This window comes from Scyliorhinus torazame, chromosome 19 (genome assembly GCF_047496885.1).
Source record: "Scyliorhinus torazame isolate Kashiwa2021f chromosome 19, sScyTor2.1, whole genome shotgun sequence".
Taxonomy (NCBI): Eukaryota; Metazoa; Chordata; class Chondrichthyes; order Carcharhiniformes; family Scyliorhinidae; genus Scyliorhinus; species Scyliorhinus torazame.
In genome coordinates, this window is record NC_092725.1 from 56184813 (window position 1) to 56204949 (window position 20137).

General features: G+C 45.9%; 1 protein-coding gene across 3 annotated transcripts in view; it reads left to right on the forward strand.

The window, feature by feature from the left end:
• The window catches only part of pnpla8 (patatin-like phospholipase domain containing 8), a 111521-nt gene extending 91782 nt beyond the window's left edge, over positions 1–19739 (forward strand). For all 3 annotated transcript variants that reach the window (XM_072484312.1, XM_072484314.1, XM_072484313.1), the window contains 2 exons: positions 15850–16045; positions 18764–19739. In XM_072484312.1, the coding sequence (XP_072340413.1) occupies positions 15850–16045; positions 18764–19038 (471 nt within the window). In that variant the 3' untranslated portion in view covers positions 19039–19739. The remainder of the gene's footprint in view (positions 1–15849; positions 16046–18763) is intronic.
• The last annotated feature ends 398 nt before the right edge of the window (positions 19740–20137 follow it).

The window sequence follows — 20137 nt, forward strand, 5'->3', positions numbered from 1 at the left end:
ATCATGGCTTCTTGTTCATTAAAATCAGAGCACGCCTGTTTCTTCAGCTAATACCGCTTTCTGTCTGGACAAGATATAATCTTCATTGTTATAATCTCTCTTACGGTTCCTTCTCGTTGCTGGTCCTTAATCCACACACATCTCTCTTCTTTTCGAGTGTGGGCCGGTGGTGAGACCTCTGTCATTGGTTTAAGGTGTGGGCATGGTCTGCTCTGCAATCATGTTCCTTCTGTCAGACGCGGTTGTGGCTCTTTACTGTGATTTTTGGCGTTAATGTGCGAGAAATGGAAGGAAGTTGGGTTCTTAGCCTGCGACCCATAAACAATTTGCATGAGGCGAAGCCGTTCTGCAAAGGTGTAAAGCAGTAGCTAATTTTAAATCTTTGTTTCTTCTGAGGAAGCCTGAGCTCCTCCCTCAGCCTCTCCATTAGGGGTGGCACACAGCTCCAGGGGCCCGGGTTCAATTCCATCCTCGGGTGACTGTGCGAAGGTTGCACTTTCTCCCCATGTGTGCGTGGGTTTCCTCCAGGTGCTCCGGTTTCCTCCCACAGTCCAAACGTGCAGGTTAGGTGGATTGACCATGCTAAATTGCCTTTAGTGTCCAAAAAGGTTAGGTGGAGACAGGGTGGAGGTTTGAGCTTAAGTACGGTGCTCTTTCCAAGGTCCGGTGCAAACTCGATGGGCTGAATGGCCTTCTTTCTGCACTGTAAATTCTATGATTAGCTTGAGGATCAACTGATGTGAGCAAATGATGCTGCAATGGTTTGGAACACACTTTGGCGGATTGTGGTCCGTTATAAATGACAAAGTCCGGAATGCCATATGTGAAAATATCTTCTTTAAAGTGACTTTAGCAGCGAATCCATGAAGCTCCTGCACCTCAATCCGGTGGAAGTAAAAATCCACAACGTTCAGAAATACTTTCCCTATGAGTTTGAAGAGATGCATGTCAAGGTGGTCCCATGACCTGGATGGAAAAGAAGGTAGAAGTAGTTATTTCTGCTCCTGTTTGTGAGCGGCATGGGTAACACAGTTGGAGGCCATGTCTTTGAGAGAATCTGAGATACTTGGCCACCTGGCCCAACACTCGGTAATAGCAAAATGTCCCTGGTGAATCTTCTGGAGGACTTCCAGGTGGTGAGGGATCCCAACCACACATCATAAATCAAAGATGCTAGTGTGGTGACCGAGTTCAAAGTACTGCCTCATGATGGGGTTACTGAGCACATACTTTGCTCAACTATCAAGCAGTATGTGAAACCTACACAGATTCCTCACTTCGCCTTTGAATTTTGCAAAATTCTTGCAACTTCTATGTTATCAAAACTTCTACGCATCTTCCATTTGGAGGTTCAACTGTCTACCTTTTGACATCACAGAGATTTCAATATACTAGAAGGTGCAGAAGGAGATGCATAATAATAACTGGTAAATATTGAGTCGTTAAGGCTACGGAGGCCTCTGCTTCCTTGACAGTATTTTTATCATCTTCTTCTGGGACTTAATCTGGAACAAGACTGCACCCAGTCCTGTTGCTGATGCATCTATACTGGTGCAATAGTTGGAAGTTTGGAATCGTAGTAAACATGGATCTCTGAATATCTCAACACCTTTTTGATTTACTCAAATGACTGCTGTTGATATACTATCCAGCACCATACCTAATTCTGCCTCAAAAGTTGCCGTAAAAGTTTGCCTACTTGAGTTAGGTGGGTTGGGATTTTCCCTGTTGGTAACCTTTGAACTTTGGTGATATTTGTGGGCAGCGGAAATTCTCATCACTTTTGCTTTCTGTGCGTCTGCGAGTGATTCCTTTTTAAAAATAAATTTAGAGTACCCAATTCATTTTTTCCAATTAAGGGGCAATTTAGCGTGGCCAATCCACCTACCCTGCATATCTTTGGGTTGCGGGGGCAAAACCCACGCAAACATCGGGAAAATGTGCAAATTCCACACGGTCAGTGACCCAGAGCCGGGATCAAACCTGGGATCTCGGTGCCGTGAGGCAGCAATGCTAACTACTGCGCCACTGTACTGCCCGTCTGTGAGTGATTCCTGCTTACTGGATAATATGATGTAGAATTTTCTCATGTTTTGAAAACTCACCATTCTCGTGTAAGTGTTATGTGAGCATCTTGCAGTGTTTTTAATATTTCACTTACACTTTTGGCATGTTCTTCCTTTGCTGAGCCACTGACTAAATTGTCATCCACATGGCACTTATTATTATTATTATGCATCTCCTTCTGTACCTTCTTGTATATTGAAATCTCTGTGAAGTCAAAAGGTAGAACGTTGAACCTCCAAATGTTATTCTGAAGCTGCTGAGGAGTTTTGATTCCTGATCCAGTGGTAGCTGCCAGAATCTGCTCTTTGTGTCGAGCGCAGGAGCTGAGAGTCGCAGAGATTTAAAAAGAGCGGAAGCTGCGAGTCGGAGCGGAGATTTAAAAAGCGCGGGAGCTGGGAGTCGCGGAGATTTAAAAAGAGCGGGAGCTGCGAGTCGGAGTGGAGATTTAAAAAGAGCGGGAGCTGCGAGTCGGAGTGGAGATTTAAAAAGAGCCGGAGCTGAGAGTCGGAGCGGAGATTTAAAAAGAGCGGGAGCTGAGAGTTGGAGCGGAGATTTAAAAAGCGTGGGAGCTGAGAGTCGCGGAGATTTAAAAAGAGCGGGAGCTGCGAGTCGGAGCGGAGATTTAAAAAGAGCGGGAGCTGCGAGTCGGAGCGGAGATTTAAAAAAAGCGGGAGCTGAGAGTCGGAGCGGAGATATAAAAAGCGCGGGTGCTGAGAGTCGCGGAGATTTAAAAAGAGCGGGTGCTGAGAGTCACGGGGATTTAAAAAGAGCGGGAGCTGCGAGTCGGAGCAGAGATTTAAAAAGCGCCGGAGCTGAGAGTCGGAGCGGAGATTTTAAAAGAGCGGGAGCTGAGAGTCGGAGCGGAGATTTAAAAAGCACGGGAGCTGAGAGTCGCGGAGATTTAAAAAGAGCGGGAGCTGCGAGTCAGAGCGGAGATTTAAAAAGCGTGGGAGCTGCGAGTCAGAGCAGAGATTTAAAAAGCAGGGGAGCTGAGAGTCACAGAGATTTAAAAAGCGCGGGAGCTGGGAGTCGCGGAGATTTAAAAAGAGCGGGAGCCGCGAGTCGGAGCGGAGATTTAAAAAGAGCGGGAGCTGCGAGTTGGAGCGGAGATTTTAAAAAAGTGGGAGCTGAGAGTCAGAGCGGAGATTTAAAAAGCGCGGGAGCTGAGAGTCGCGGAGATTTAAAAAGTGCGGGAGCTGCAAGTCGGAGCGGAGATTTAAAAAGTGCGGGAGCTGCATGTCGTGGCGGAGATTTAAAAAGGGCGGGAGCTGAGAGTCGGAGCGGAGATTTAAAAAGCGCGGGAGCTGAGAGTCGGAGCGGAGATTTAAAAAGAGTGGGAGCAGAGAGTCGGAGCGGAGATTTAAAAATAGCGAGAGCTGAGAGTCGCGGAGATTTAAAAAGAGCGGGTGCTGCGAGTCGCGGAGATTTAAAAAGAGCGGGAGCTGAGAGTCACGGAGATTTAAAAAGAGCGGGAGCTGCGAGTCGGAGCGGAGATTTAAAAACCGCCGTAGCGGATATTGAAAAAGAGCGGGAGCTGAGAGTCACGGAGATTTAAAAAGAGCGGGCGCTGCGAGTCGGAGGGGTGATTTAAAAAGAGCGGGAGCTGAGAGTCACGGAGATTTAAAAAGAGCGGGCGCTGCGAGTCGGAGCCGAGATTTAGAAAGAGCGGGAGCAGTGAGTCGGAGCGGAGATTTAAAAAGCGCGGGAGCTGCGAGTCGCGGAGATTTAAAAAGAGCGTGAGCTGCGAGTCGGAGCGGAGATTTAAAAAGGGCGGGAGCTGCGAGTCGGAGCGGAGATTTAAAAAGAGCGGGAGCTGAGAGTCAGAGCGGAGATTTAAAAAGCGCGGGAGCTGAGAGTCGCGGGGATTTAAAAAGTGCGGGAGATGCGAGTCGGAGCGGAGATTTAAAAAGTGCGGGACCTGCATGTCGTGGCGGAGATTTAAAAAGGGCGGGAGCTGAGAGTCGGAGCGGAGATTTAAAAAGCGCGGGAGCTGAGAGTCGGAGCGGAGATTTAAAAAGAGTGGGAGCAGAGAGTCGGAGCGGAGATTTAAAAATAGCGAGAGCTGAGAGTCGCGGAGATTTAAAAAGAGCGGGAGCTGCGAGTCGCGGAGATTTAAAAAGGGCGGGAGCTGCGAGTCGGAGTGGAGATTAAAAAGAGCGGGAGCTGCGAGTCGGAGTGGAGATTAAAAAGAGCGGGAGCTGCGAGTCGGAGTGGAGATTTAAAAAGCGCGGGAGCTGAGAGTCGCGGGGATTTAAAAAGGGCGGGAGCTGCGAGTGCGGGGTTTAAAAAGAGCGGGAGCTGCGAGTCGGAGCGGAGATTTAAAAAGGGCGGGAGCTGCGAGTCGGAGCGGAGATTTAAAAAGAGCGGGAGCTGAGAGTCAGAGCGGAGATTTAAAAAGCGCGGGAGCTGAGAGTCGCGGGGATTTAAAAAGTGCGGGAGCTGCGAGTCGGAGCGGAGATTTAAAAAGTGCGGGAGCTGCATGTCGTGGCGGAGATTTAAAAAGGGCGGGAGCTGAGAGTCGGAGCGGAGATTTAAAAAGTGCGGGAGCTGAGAGTCGGAGCGGAGATTTAAAAAGAGTGGGAGCAGAGAGTCGGAGCGGAGATTTAAAAATAGCGAGAGCTGAGAGTCGCGGAGATTTAAAAAGAGCGGCTGCTGCGAGTCGCGGAGATTTAAAAAGAGCGGGAGCTGAGAGTCACGGAGATTTAAAAAGAGCGGGAGCTGCGAGTCGGAGCGGAGATTTAAAAACCGCCGTAGCGGATATTGAAAAAGAGCGGGAGCTGAGAGTCACGGAGATTTAAAAAGAGCGGGCGCTGCGAGTCGGAGGGGTGATTTAAAAAGAGCGGGAGCTGAGAGTCACGGAGATTTAAAAAGAGCGGGCGCTGCGAGTCGGAGCGGAGATTTAGAAAGAGCGGGAGCAGAGAGTCGGAGCGGAGATTTAAAAAGCGCGGGAGCTGCGAGTCGCGGAGGTTTAAAAAGAGCGGGAGCTGCGAGTCGCGGAGATTTAAAAAGAGCGGGAGCTGAGAGTCACGGAGATTTAAAAAGAGCGAGAGCTGAGAGTCACGGAGATTTAAAAAGAGCGGGAGCGGAGATTTAAAAAGAGCGGGAGCTGCGAGTCGCGGAGATTTAAAAAGGGCGGGAGCTGCGAGTCGGAGTGGAGATTAAAAAGAGCGGGAGCTGCGAGTCGGAGTGGAGATTAAAAAGAGCGGGAGCTGCGAGTCGGAGTGGAGATTAAAAAGAGCGGGAGCTGAGAGTCGCGGGGATTTAAAAAGGGCGGGAGCTGCGAGTGCGGGGATTTAAAAAGAGCGTGAGCTTAGAGGGACACCTTTGGACAGCAGGCTGAAATTAAAAAAACAATTCAGGAGTGACATCACAGCAAAACAATAAGTTCATTGGCTGGTGTTATCGTGCGGGGCGCAGAGGTTGCTGAGTGAGTGCTTGCTGAGAAGGGGAGTGAATAACAGGTAAGGTAGTGCAGTGTTCCTCCTGCAGAATGTTTGAGGTGAGGGATGCCGTCCGTGTCCCTGCTGATTTCATCTGTGGGAAGTGCACCCATCTCCAGCTCCTCAGAAACCGCGTTAGGGATCTGGAGCTGGAGCTGTATGAACGTCGGATCATTCGGGAGGCAGAGGTAGTCATAGATAGAAGCTTCAGGGATGTAGTTACTCCGAAGAATAAAGATAGATGGGTCACGGTGAGATGGGCTGGGAGGAAGCAGTCAGTACAGGGATCCCCTGTGGTCGTTCCCCTGAGTAACAAGTATACCGCTTTGGATACTGTTGGGGGGTACGCCTTACCAGGGGTAAGCTATGGGGTACAGGTCTCTGGCACGGAGTCTGTCCCTGTTGTTCAGAAGGGAAGGGGGGAGAGGACTAGAGCATTAGTCATTGGAGACTCCATAGTTAGGGGGATAGATAGGAGATTCTGTGGGAATTAGAGACAAACAGCGTTATTATCTCTGGGTTGTTACCCGTGCCACGTGATAGCGAGACAAGGAATAGGGAGGGAGGGGAGTTGAACACGTGGCTACAGGGATGGTGCAGGAGGTTTCTGGATAATTGGGGCTCATTCTGGGGTCGGTGGGACCTCTACAAATGGGATGGTCTACATCTGTACCAGAGGGGTACCAATATCCTGGGGGGGAAATTTGCTAATACTCGTCGGGAGGGTTTAAACTAGTTCAGCAGGGGTTTGGGAACCTGAATTGTAACTTCAGTGTACAGGAGGTTGAGAGTAGTGAGGTCATGAGTAAGGTTTCAAAGTTGCAGGAGTGTACCGGTAGGCAGGAAGGTGGTTTAAAGTGTGTCTTCTTCAATGCCAGGAGCATCCGGAATAAGGTGGGTGAACTTGCGGCATGGGTTGGTACCTGGGACTTCGTTGTTGTGGCCATTTCGGAGACATGGATAGAGCAGGGACAGGAATGGTTGTTGCAGGTGCCAGTGTTTAGATATTTAAGTAAGCTCAGGGAAGTTGGTAAAAGAGGGGGAGGGGTGGCATTGTTAGTCAAGGACAGTATTACGGTGGCAGAAAGGGCATTTGATGAGGACTCTACTGAGGTAGTATGGGCTGAGGTTAGAAACAAGAAAGGAGAGGTCACCCTGTTCGGGGTTTTCTTTAGGTCTCTGAAAAATTCCAGAGACGTAGAGGAAAGGATTGCAAAGATGATTCTGGATAGGAGCGAAAGCAACAGGGTAGTTGTTATGGGGGACTTTAACCTCCTAATATTGACTGGAAACGCTATAGTTCGAGTACTTTAGATGGGTCTGTTTTTGTCCAATGTGTGCAGGAGGGTTTCCTGACACAGTATTTAGATAGGCCAACGAGAGGCAAGGCCATATTGGATTTGGTACTGGGTAATGAGCCAGGACAGGTATTAGATTTGGAGGTAGGTGAGCACTTTGGTGATAGTGACCACAATTCGATTACGTTTACTTCAGTGATGGAAAGGGATAGGTATATACCGCAGGGCAAGAGTTATATCTGGGGGAAAGGCAGTTATGATGCGATGAGGCAAGACTTAGAATGCATCGGATGGAGAGAAAACTGCAGGTGATGGGCACAATGGAAATGTGGCGCTTGTTCAAGGAACAGCTACTGCGTGTCCTTGATAAGTATGTACCTGTCTGGCAGGGAGGAAGTGATTGAGCAAGGGAACCGTGGTTTACTAAAGCAGTCGAAATACTTGTCAAGAGGAAGAAGGAGGCTTATGTAAAGATGAGACATGAAGGGTCAGTTAGGGAGCTCGAGAGTTACAAGTTCGCTAGGAAGGACCTAAAGAGAGAGCTAAGAAGAGCCAGGAGGGGACATGAGAAGTCTTTGGCAGGTAGGATCAAGGATAACCCTCAAGCTTTCTATAGATAAGTCAGGAATAAACGAATGACTAGGGTAAGAGTAGGGCCAGTCAAGGACAGTAGTGGGAAGTTGTCGGAGTCCGAGGAGATAGGAGAGGTGCTAAATGAATATTTTTCATCAGTTTTCACGCAGGAAAAAGACAATGTTGTGGAGGAGAATACTGAGATTCAGGCTACTAGACTAGACGGGCTTGAGGTTCATAAGGAGGAGGTGTTAGCAATTCTGGAAAGTGTGAAAATAGATAAGTCCCTTGGGCCGGATGGGATTTATCCTAGGATTCTCTGGGAAGCTAGGGATGAAATTGCTGAGCCTTTGGCTTTGATCTTTAAGTCATCTTTGTCTACAGGAATAGTGCCAGAAGACTGGAGGATAGCAAATGTTGTCCCCTTGTTCAAGAAGGGGAGTAGAGACAACCCCAGTAACTATAGACCAGTGAGCCTTACTTCTGTTGTGGGCAAAATCTTGGAAAGGTTTATAAGAGATAGGATGTATAATCATCTGGAAAAGAATAATTTGATTAGAGATAGTCAACACGGTTTTGTGAAGGGTAGGTCATGCCTCACAAACCTTATTGAGTTCTTTGAGAAGGTGACCAAACAGGTGGATGAGGGTAAAGCAGTCAATGTGGTGTATATGGATTTCAGTAAAGCGTTTGATAAGGTTCTCCACAGTAGGCTACTGCAGAAAATACGGAGGTATGGGATTCAGGGTCATTTAGCAGTTTGGATCAGAAATTGGCTAGCTGGAAGAAGACAAAGGGTGGTGGTTGATGGCAAATGTTCAGACTGGAGTCCAGTTACTAGTGGTGTACCACAAGGATCTGTTTTGGGGCCACTGCTGTTTGTCATTTTTATAAATGACCTGGAGGAGGGCGTAGAAGGATGGGTGAGTAAATTTGCAGATGACACTAAAGTCGGGGGAGTTTTGGACAGTGCAGAAGGATGTAACAAGTTACAGAGGGACATAGATAAGCTGCAGAGCTGGGCTGAGAGGTGGCAAATGGAGTTTAATGCAGAAAACTGTGAGGTGATTCATTTTGGAAGGAATAACAGGAAGACCGAGTAATGGGCTAATGGTAAGATTCTTGGCAGTGTGGATGAGCATAGAGATCTCGGTGTCCATGTACATAGATCCCTGAAAGTTGCCACCCAGGTTGAGAGGGTTGTTAAGAAGGTGTACGGTGTGTTCGCTTTTATTGGTAGAGGGATTGGGTTTCGGAGCCATGAGGTCACATTGCAGCTGTACAAAACTCTGGTCTGGCCGCATTTGGAGTATTGCGTGCAATTCTGGTCGCCGCATTATAGGAAGGATGTAGAAGCATTGGAAAGGGTGCAGAGGAGATTCACCAGAATGTTGCCTGGTATGGAGGGAAGATCTTATGAGGAAAGGCTGAGGAACTTAAGGCTGTTTTCGTTAGAGAGAAGACGGTTAAGAGGTGACTTAATTGAGGCATACAAGATGATCAGAGGATTGGATAGGGTGGATAGTGAGAGCCTTTTTCCTCGGATGGTGATGTCTAGCACGAGGGGACATAGCTTTAAATTGAGGGGAGATAGATATAGGACAGATGTCAGAGGTAGGTTCTTTACTCAGAGAGTAGTAAGGGTGTGGAATGCCCTGCCTGCAACAGTAGTGGACTCGCCAACACTAAGGGCATCTAAATGGTCATTGGATAGACATATGGACGATAAGGGAATAGTGTAGATGGGGCTTCAGAGTGGTTTCACAGGTCGGCGCAACATCGAGAACCAAAGGGCCTGTACTGCGTTGTAATGTTCTATGTTCTTAGTCAACTTTGCAAGTTTTGGGTATCTCTGGTTCTACCTCCTGGTTCAGCACAGTGGGCTAAACAGCTGACTTGTAATGCAGAACAAGGTCAACAGCGCGGGTTCAATTCCCGTACCGGCCTCCCTGAACAGGCGCCGGAATGTGGCGACTAGGGGCTTTTCACAGTAACTTCATTGAAGCCTACTTGTGACAATAAGCGATTATTATTATTACTATTTATTGTTCAAATTCGTTAGGACAGTGCTGATTAGAATCATAGAATCATAGAAGTTTACAGCATGGAAACAGGCCCTTCGGCCCAACCAGTCCATGCCGCCCAGTTTTTTACCATTAAGCTAGTCCCAGTTGCCCGCACTTGGCCCATAACCCTCTATACCCATCTTACCCATGTAACCATCTAAATGCTTTTTGAAAGACACAATTGTACCCGCTTCTACTACTACCTCTGGCAGCCCATTCCAGACACTCACTACCCTCTGAGTGAAGAAATTGCCCCTCTGGGCCCTTCTGAATCTCTCCCCTCTCACCTTAAACCTATGCCCTCTAGTTTTAGACTCCCCTACCTTTGGGAAAAGATGTTGACTATCTACCTTATCTATGCCCCTCATTATTTTATAGACCTCTATAAGATCACCCCTAAGCCTCCTACGCTCCAGGGAAAAAAGTCCCAGTCTATCCAGCCTCTCCTTATAACTCAAACCATCAAGTCCCGGCAACATCCTAGTAAATCTTTTCTGCACTCTTTCTAGTTTAATAATATCCTTTCTATAATAGGGTGACCAGAACTGCACACAGTATTCCAAGTGTGGCCGTACCAATGTCTTGTACAACTTCAACAAGACGTCCCAACTCCTATATTCAATGTTCTGACCAATGAAACCAAGCATGCCGAATGCCTTCTTCACCACCCTGTCCACCTGCGACTCCCACCTTCAAGGAGCTATGAACCTGTACTCCTAGATCTCTTTGTTCTATAACTCTCCCCAACGCCATACCATTAACTGAGTAGGTCCTGGCCTGATTCGATCTGCCAAAATGCATCACCTCACATTTATCTAAATTAAACTCCATCTGCCATTCGTCGGCCCACTGGCCTAATTGATCAAGATCCCGTTGCAATCCTAGATAACCTTCTTCACTATCCACTATGCCACCAATCTTGGTGTCATCTGCAAACTTACTAACCATGCCTCCTAAATTCTCATCCAAATCATTAATATAAATCACAAATAACAGTGGACCCAGCACCGATCCCTGAGGCACACCTCTGGTCACAGGCCTCCAGTTTGAAAAACAACCCTCTACAACCACCCTCTGCCTTCTGTCGTCCAGCCAATTTTGAATCCAATTGGCAACCTCACCCTGGATCCCGTGAGCTTTAACCTTCTGCAACAACCTACCATGCGGTACCTTGTCAAAGGCTTTGCTAAAGTCCATGTAGACAACGTCTACTGCACTACCCTCATCTACTTTCTTGGTCACTCCCTCAAAAAACTCAATCAAATTGGATCTGATGATCCTATTTGGTTTTGTAACTGGTGAAATAAACCCTGTTGAAGCACTGCCTCTCTGACACTTCTTAACAATTTTAGAAATGCTTGTAGGACCTTCCTGGGTGTAAACAGACAAATTTGTTTTGCACCTGCCTTCAGTGCGACTGGGTCACAGTTTTCAATTTTCCCAAGCCTCTGAAGATTTTGGGGAATTCTTTTTTAACTTTAAGGATTAGGTTCAGTCTTTCTGAATGACATACATGGGACAATTCTCTCAAAAAATGACTTCAGTGTCATTTTGGGCAGTCATTTTGGGCAGGTTTCATGGGGTGATTCTCACTGGGTGTTTGGGTGCGGTCCAAGTCGCAATTTACCCACGCTTAGTCATTTTCTTTGGAGCACAGGAAAATTCTCACTGAATCATCCCATGCTTAGAATTTTTTTTGTGGAGTGGGAACTAAAGACGCCAGCAAGACCGGCTCCTCCGAGATCAGGGTGCCATTTCTAAAGGGTGTCCAGATTTCAAAGTAAGGTTGAGGGTCCCCCCACAACCCCATCCCACAGTCATCCCAATACTGTTTTCTTTCGCACTTCAGTCTCCCTAGCCATTTTTTCCGCTTTGCTCAGCCTCAGATCTTCTCTAGATTGTAGAAATTCTGACATGGGTTCTTTCTAAATACTGACAATGATTCAGTTTCTTATTAAATTATGTTTTAATGTTCCATACTCTCAATTGTCAGTCAAACAATAGAATCATTTAAAAAGGAATCTATTCCTTCACCTGGACTTTGATTTTGATGGTCGCATTTTGCCCACTCTGTGAAGACTGAAAAAAAATGAGTCGAAGACTTCAATGGCCATCTGCAATAATCCCGACAGTTTACCATGGGATACTAACTTGGTCATTGTTAGTCTTATTCGTGAGACCCGAAGCATTTCGATAACTGGTGAGGTGCTATCTCCAGTTTTGCCATTGCTTTGCCTGTCTGGACCCTCTGTTCTGGAACAATTATGGGAGAGGTAGGGTAGAAGTCATTGCACACCCTGTGTTGAGCATCCCATTTCCCACGCTGTTTTCTGTGTTAGCCGCTTGGCTGTCCTTGTGGTTTGCCTCTCTGGCCCGATTACCGGGTGAGCCTTGAAGCGCTTCACCCCCTGTCCCCTGTTGCTGCTGCTGGACTTCTCCTTCAGGCTGTTTCCCACCATGGTACCTGCTTCTCTGTGGGTTTGACCACTGCTGCCACCATCTGTTATTGTCGGATTATCTTGCAAGATGTTGGGTGTCTTACTCTTAGCAAGAGACCTGGCTGGAGGCAAAGATCCTTTTTCAACACAACCTTTATTTGCATAGTTACAAAACACTAAGTCAGAGCCACTGCTTATCTCTCAGATGCTCCTCTCTCTCTTCTGTGTGACATCGCTATTATGCAATATATGCTCAGGATCGATTGTTTTGAGTAGTGTCGGAGTTGACCTTTTACTCTACACTTGAAACCAGAGACGTTCACATGTTATTAACGGTGTCATATGAACCAATGTTACATGGTCAGAACTATCTTCCACTTTGCTTCCAACTCGAATAGGCAACTCTACTCCACCAAAATATTAAGTACAGATTAACAGCTAATAGTGAAACACCCAACTGACAACACTTGAGGAATTAGTAGCTGCAGCACATGAATAAAGTGGGCTCTGAATCAGGATAGGCAGGATTTAACCTCTCTTCCCATTAATCCCCCCCAAACCTGCAGTTTGACTCGGATCTGCCACTCACTCCTGCCCGACAAGTGCCTTCTCATTCTTCACTGTCTGTCTGAATAGCAGAGTACAGAATCAGGACATCCCTCCCTCAACGCACCCTGGGATGTCAATGAACTTGGAGCAACTGTAGCCACCTGAGTTGGCCACTTCCCGACTTAAAATGGAGAACCGCAAAGGCTGAAGGGAAATTCAGCCAACACAGGCAAAGACTAGCAAATACAGAAATCATGTGTATTGAGACCTGTAAGGAACCAGACAGCACTGAAACCAGCAGCCATCTGCATAGTAATGTAGCAGTCAGCTACATAGTAATGTGCGATTCCCAGGCACAATGGCAACAGTTAAGGTAAACAAAGCCAAGCCAGACTCCTCGGCGCCAGCAGGAGCCAAGACAAAGGAAGGCCAACATTTAGGGACCGCCCAACGTTCAGGAAACAACTCCGGTATTGGAGAAATCGATCCAAGTGATCGGAAAGTAGTCCAGTCACTTGGAACCAGGTACGGGGTCCGCCCCGAAGGGCGGGAAGCCCCTGGGGACTATAGTTCAAATCGTTCTTCTTTGGCAGGGTCACTCAGCAACTTGAACCAACCCTTGACAGTGACCTGTCTTGTTGCCACCAAGCAAGTAAGTCTCAAGTCAATGCTCGCCACGAGATGGGTGCTCCTGGCTACCAGTCCATACCAGCTTTTGAATCCCGCAGACTCAGGACATGAACGAAAGGCCATTTGTTCCCCGGACCTGGTGGGCCAGTCCGAAGCTAAGTAGAGGCCTGTTAATTATAGAAATAGCCTAGAAAGTAGAGTTTATGCATGAGTAGCGATTTGCTGTGTATAATAAATGTGTTTTGATTTGAATCTTACTAATTGGTGTGTTGAGTTATTGATCATTACTTGAACTTGAACCTCGTGGCGGTATCATAAAGATACCTGGCGACTCTAAAGGTCATAAAACAGAGCCAATTGAACCAACCAAAAGTTAGCAACACAACAATCCAAAATTGATTGAAATTCTAGAGATTTACAGCATGGAAAGAGGCCCTTCGGCCCATCGTATTCACGCCAACCATCAAGCACCTAATTATTTTAATCCCATTTTCCAGCACTTGGTCCATGGCGTTGCATGTCATCCTTACATTCTACTAATGAAGGTCATTGATCCAAGTCACTTGGCTGTCCCTAATTTCACTGCAGTTTTACGCCGATATTTTTTGAATGTGATTTTTTTTTTTAACTTACGTCTCTTGTGGGAAAGTCAAGTGCTAATTAAAACATTACCCTTTCATTTCTTGGATTTGGGTTTGAATCGAACTCGGGATAATGAGATGAAGGGAATATTTTCTTCTTTCACAGTCCAAAGGCTCCCTAATGAATTATGTAATTTCAATCCAGTCTGGTGGGGCAAAACCATGTTTGGCTGCAATTTTAGCATTTCTGAAAGAAGCTAGATGAATAGCCAATACAGGAAATGGAATTGTCTTAATGACACAGACAGTTTGCCTCTGTCAAACTGTCCAAAAATCTCCTCGTGTGAAATGATGTCAAAATTTGTTTGATATTGCTCTGTGAGGTATCTTGGGTTGTTTTATTGCATTAAAGGTGCTCAGCAAATAGAAGTTGTTTTTGTTTCACTATCAATTTGTCTTGCATGACTCCAATTCTAAAGTTTTAACTGTTTGGTGCTGTATCATTCTATGATTCTATCTGAAACAAAATGTTAATTCAGCATCCTTTTGTACCAGCGTTTCCTCGGCCCCGGGCCTCACTGGCCCCACTGGCACAGAGTGATGTCAGCGCCATTCGATACTGGTTTCCAAAAGCCGGAACCACATGTGTCGGCCACGCCGGGGACTCTGAGGATATTGGAGCCCCCAGGTGGTCAGGGACAGGGCAGGTTAGTGCCCCGACACTGTCAACTTGGCACCCTGGTAGTTTCAGCACACCGAATGGTTTGGAGGGGGGGGGGGGGCGCGGACGGCGGGGAGGTATGGGAGGGGATATGGAAGTTTTTTTGGGGGGGGGAAAGTGTTTCAAAATAAAACTTTATGCTCCAGCCATAAACATATCATACCATACCTTTTATAATTCAAGTTTAACATCACCGTATCATTGTTTTATTTAGAATACCCAATTATTTTTTTCCAATTAAGGGACAATTTTAGCGTGGCCAATCCACCAACACTGCACATCTTTGGGTTGTGGGGGTGAGACCCACGCAGGCACGGGGAACCTTATCATTTTTAACTGGACAGCACGGTAGCATAGTGGTTCGCACTGTTGCTTCACAGCACCAGGAACCTGGGTTCGATTCCAGCCTTGGGTCACTGTCTGTGCGGAGTCTGCATGCTCTCTCCTTGTCTGCATGGGTTTCCCCTGGATGCTCCGGTTTCCTCCCACAAGAACCAAAAGACGTGCTTGTTAGGTGGATTGGACATTCTGAATTCTCCCTCTGTGTACCAAACAGGCACCGGAATGTGGCGACTAGGGGATTTTCAAAGTAACTTCATTGCAGTGTTACTGTACACCCCCCCCCCCCCCCCCCCCCCCCCCCCCAGTTCCAACAGGGCAACTGACACCAGTGGGACTACTTGAGAAGGATGAGGGGCGACTTGATAGAGGTTAATAAGATGATAGAGTAGACAGTCAGAGACTTTTTCCCCGGGTGGAACAAACCATTACAAGGGGACATAAATTTAAGGTGAAAGGTGGAAGATATAGGAGGGATATCAGAGGTAGGTTCTTTACCCAGAGAGTAGTGGGGGCATGGAATGCACTGCCTGTGGAAGTAGTTGAGTCGGAAACATTAGGGACCTTCAAGCAGCTATTGGATAGGTACATGGATTACGGTAAAATGATATAGTGTAGATTTATTTGTTCTTAAGGGCAGCACGGTAGCATTGTGGATAGCACAATTGCTTCACAGCTCCAGGGTCCCAGGTTCGATTCCGGCTTGGATCACTGTCTGTGCGGAGTCTGCACATCCTCCCCGTGTCTGCGTGGGCTTCCTCCGGGTGCTCCGGTTTCCTCCCACAGTCCAAAGATGTGCAGGTTAGGTGGATTGGCCATGATAAATTGCCCTTAATGTCCAAAATTGCCCTGGTGTTGGGTGGAGGTGTTGAGTTTGGGTAGGGTGCTCTTTCCAAGAGCCGGTGCAGACTCAAAGGGCCGAATGGCCTCCTTCTGCACTGTAAATTCAATGATAATCTAAGATTAATCTAGGACAAAGGTTCGGCACAACATCGTGGGCCGAAGGGCCTGTTCTGTGCTGTATTTTCTATGTTCTACAAATGTCATGCTTTCAGAAGAGGAGAATTGGTAAATATTCGGAAGAGTATTGAAGTGGTTGTGTCGTTGCCAATATGGTGAAATAATCTGTTTGTTTTCTCCCCTATAGGATGGCGGTTTGCTTATTAACAACCCTTGTGCATTGGCCATACACGAGTGCAAGCGTCTATGGCCAAACACACCATTTCAGTGTGTAATCTCCCTTGGAACTGGACGCTACGAAACGCTGGGGAAAAATAATGTGACCTACACAAGCCTCAAAGCAAAACTGACTAATGTAATTAGCAGTGCCACAGATACAGAAGGTTAGTCATTGTAAGATAACTGCAGTGACAGATTTTCTTGGTCATACCGTATTCTGCACTGTCTTGATGTAAATTGATGTAGCATTAGTCATTGCTGCAAAAGGTCAGATCAAATAAAAGGGGTAAGTTTTAAAGCAGCTCAAAAATAAGTAATGGATTTGGTGATTGTCGGTGACAAAAATGGAAAATGTAGAGGTATTAAAATGTGCGTGATTACTGAAAAGCTGTGAGCATGTATATGGCCAAGCAGTGAACATATTGCCATGATTCAATCCAATCTTGTCAACTTTCAAGCTGTAGACTTCCCTGGGGTCTTTTTACATATGACTCAGGCAGAGGTGTTTAATGAGAACGTTAGTGACTAAATGTGGTAAATATGCGCAGAGTTACAAACTATGATGCACGCAGCCATTCGTCAATAGACATAAATGGACTTTTTAACGTTGGGAAGATTTTTAAGCATGTCCCTCTTTCAGACATTTTAAAGCTTGGCCTTTAATGAAATAAGTGCAGATAGTTTTGCATCAAAATCTTTCAAGAGTAGTATCCACCCCCTGCCTCCTTGTGATGAGCCATTTTGGAGCCCCATAAATGTGATCTTACACTCAGGAACACTTTTAAAAAAAGAAAATGTCTCTTTTTAATATCATAAAATGTACCATAAACCATGTATCATCCATGTGTTTGTCTTTGTGAAACCACACAGAGGCCCCACAAGCTGTACACAAACTTTAAACAAATGCTCTAGTTAACTTGCATCTATCAGAGGTTCCTGGCACTCGGACACCTTGGGACTCTAACTGAGGACTGATATTTCAACACTACTAATAGGTAGCCCTTTTGAAACTACTAGTCCGCAAAAATTCAAACGAGGAAAACCAGCCAGTGAGAAATATAAGCACCAATAGGCCTGAGGCAATTAGGCATCGAGGGCCTGTTTGTTGGATACTCCTGCCTTAAACCAATGTCATGATATCTGTGCTCTTCCAGAAGGCAGGTCCCTGGCTGATTGTCTGCTCATGCTTGATCCTGAGCTGTTTTCTTAGCAGTTTTTTTTTGTTGGTCAGGAGTGGTTTGCCAAAACCTTTGAATCTCAGCGGCACGGCAAGGAGGCTGGTCCCAGGTTTACCTCGGCCAGAACAGGAATCGAACCCACGCTTTTGGTTGTTCTGAACCATCTAGCCAACTGAGCGGACCAGCACCCCCTTAAATGAATGCCTGCCTCCGTTTATTTTTGATTTTATTCCCAAGTGCTGCGTTTCACTTCCATATGTTACAAAAGCTATGGTTGTACCTGAAGAACTCTTCAAAACTGGCACTGTTTTATTAAAACCATCCCATAGTTTTTGGTGTTAAGTAGCAGCTGATTGAGACCCCTTTGATACATTAAGTAAAGGTGGTAAGAGATGGAATTTGAGTCCACTGAGGGCTGTTCAATGAGCTTTACTAAAGGATATTTTGTGATATTTTTCCCAGGCTTCAAACAAAATACATCGGCACTGTAAATCTAATCCAGTATAAATATCAATAATCACAAATTAGTATTGACTCAGTAATGTTAACAACTGGCTGTTGAAGTGGTGGTAGAAATATTAGCTGCTTGCAGGGGTGACTTTAGCTTGGATGTTGTATTACAAATAGCAATCCACTTTGTCCTGGTAACCATCAAGTTTTTAATTTCCTCTGCAAAGTGCATTTTCCAGCTATGGTCTTTCATTAGTGTTTATGGAAATGACATCCATCAGTAATAATGTAATCTAGGGCGTGATCTAATGCGAAAGTTCTACGTTTTTCAAGAGTAATTTCCTGGGTGTTTCTCGACAGCTGGGCCCATATTTAACGGCACTTTGTGCTGAAAATGAACCTCTACGAGCTTCTAGCTGATTCACTAGACTCGCACCTGGCAGCTTCCCGCTAACAAAGGGGAGCTGCTTTTAAACCCCCCCCCCCCCCCCCTCCCCAAACTCACTCCAACTTAGCACACGAGCATGGCACCATACAGACCTGCTGCACGCTTCAGGGATGCCGGGTTCTGGATGCCATGGAGGCAAGACAAGCCACCCTGTTCCCCCGAGGGAGCCTGGGAGGCAGTGGCAGCGGCCTTCAGTTCAGGCATTGTGACCAGGTGGACCACCGTACGGCGCAGGAAGAAGACCAATGACCTTCACCGGGCTGCAAGGGTAAGTTAACACTGGCCCCCTGGCATCAGTCACACCTGTCACCCTACACTCTGCACCCCTCCCTTAAATAAGTAAGCGGCTGGCACCTCCCGCATGTCCCCCACATCCAAGCACTATGCTTGCGCTCCAGCACATCCTGACACACACCAGCACAACCCATCCATGTCCAGGTGCAGGTGCCGTGTCCACATATAACCCCCCCCCCGCCCCGATTCACCAAGTGCACAGCTCACAATACCCTCTGTGTATCAAGAGGTATTCATTCTGAATGTGTTAGCAGTGTAAAACATTCTTTCATGAAACATGAAGCAATAAAAGTTCATTTAGCTTGTCAAGCCCATTATGCAGACTCTGCCATTGACTTTTCTGCCTCACTTTGAATCCACAACTTTGAAAGGTGACGTTAGTTATACAATGTGCACGACTGTCTTCAGCTTTCTCATGTATACCTCATTTTTATAATATATCTACTATCTACCTCATTTAGTTTTTAATTATTATTGAACTATCCTATTTTTCTTCTAAACATTTATTTCAGAAGTTCATACCATGCTTGATGCACTTCTGCCTCCTGACACCTACTTCAGGTTCAATCCTTTCATGAGTGAGGATGTAGTATTGGATGAAAACCGGAAGGAAAAGCTAAATCAGTTGCAAATGGATGGGACCCGGTACCTTGAACGGAATGAACCCAAGCTGAAGAGGGCTGCTCTGATACTTGGTCAGGAGAAGGGCATGCTTCAGAAAGCATCTGATTGGTTTAAATTAAAAGCAGATATGTACGATGGCCTTCCTCTTATTTCCAAGCTATAAAATGAAAATGCATCCTTCTCGGAATCTAGTTGGCAACCAGATCAGTGTAATTCCATCATAGTGACTAAATCAATCTGCAATGCTTCAAACCTTGAGAAGCGATACTGAATTTTTGTTTAATACTTGAAGCAGGTTTTTTTTTAAACAATGAAGTACCAGTGCTGCTTATTTTCCAGATTGTTCATCCGAGTTCCATTCTCATCATGCTTCAAAATTGCTCCTCCCTTTGTCTCTGACTGATATCCGGGTGATGCGCCGTATGTTTCCATGGATATAGTGTCTACCTTATGCTAAGTTTTGGTTTGGATTATTTATTTTGCCAATAATCAAATATTTTCTTTGTGCTAAATGAATTTTTTTGTAGACATTGAAGTATGGACGTGGTTTTACCCACTTACATGATCATGATATTTGTAATTAGTTTATTTGTTCCCCACATCCCACAAAAGCTTGCCTTACACCACGTCTTGCAATTTTCACCCACTTCAAGATATTTCTATGACCAGGATTATTTGAAAGCAGCTCAGTGTTCTTAATAAAGGCACTTGAACATGCTCCATCTACACAGTGGATAATGTAGAACTTGTGTCTGTTGTTTAAGTATGCACACTTTATCATATTTCCTGAGAAACTGTAACATGATACTACATTTCCATTTTCTCTTGCATATCAATAAACCTTGTAGCTTTAAACCAGCACAACGTTTACTTTTTCTTAGTCTGTTGGATTCTGCCAGTGTCTTTTCTCTGCTGTTGACGCACACGGCAACTGCACACTCAAATTTCCTCTTTATGTCTGTCAGCTCTGACAGTATCCACAACTATTCAACTGGAAGGATATCAGAATCTCATTATCCACAAATGCATGCTACTGTGTGCACCTATTTCTTTTTCATTTATCCTTGAGAGGTGAACAAGCATTTTCTCATTAATTACCCAATTGTCAATTTTTGATGTCCATTCTTAATAGCCCTTGAAGTTGGTGGTGAGCCTTGTACCACAGCAGTCCATGTGGTAGGTACACTTCGAATGCAGAGGTCTGCCAAGCAGCAATTCAAAATGGTCACTTTTTACCTTCCCTAAGCCAGAAGACCGTGACC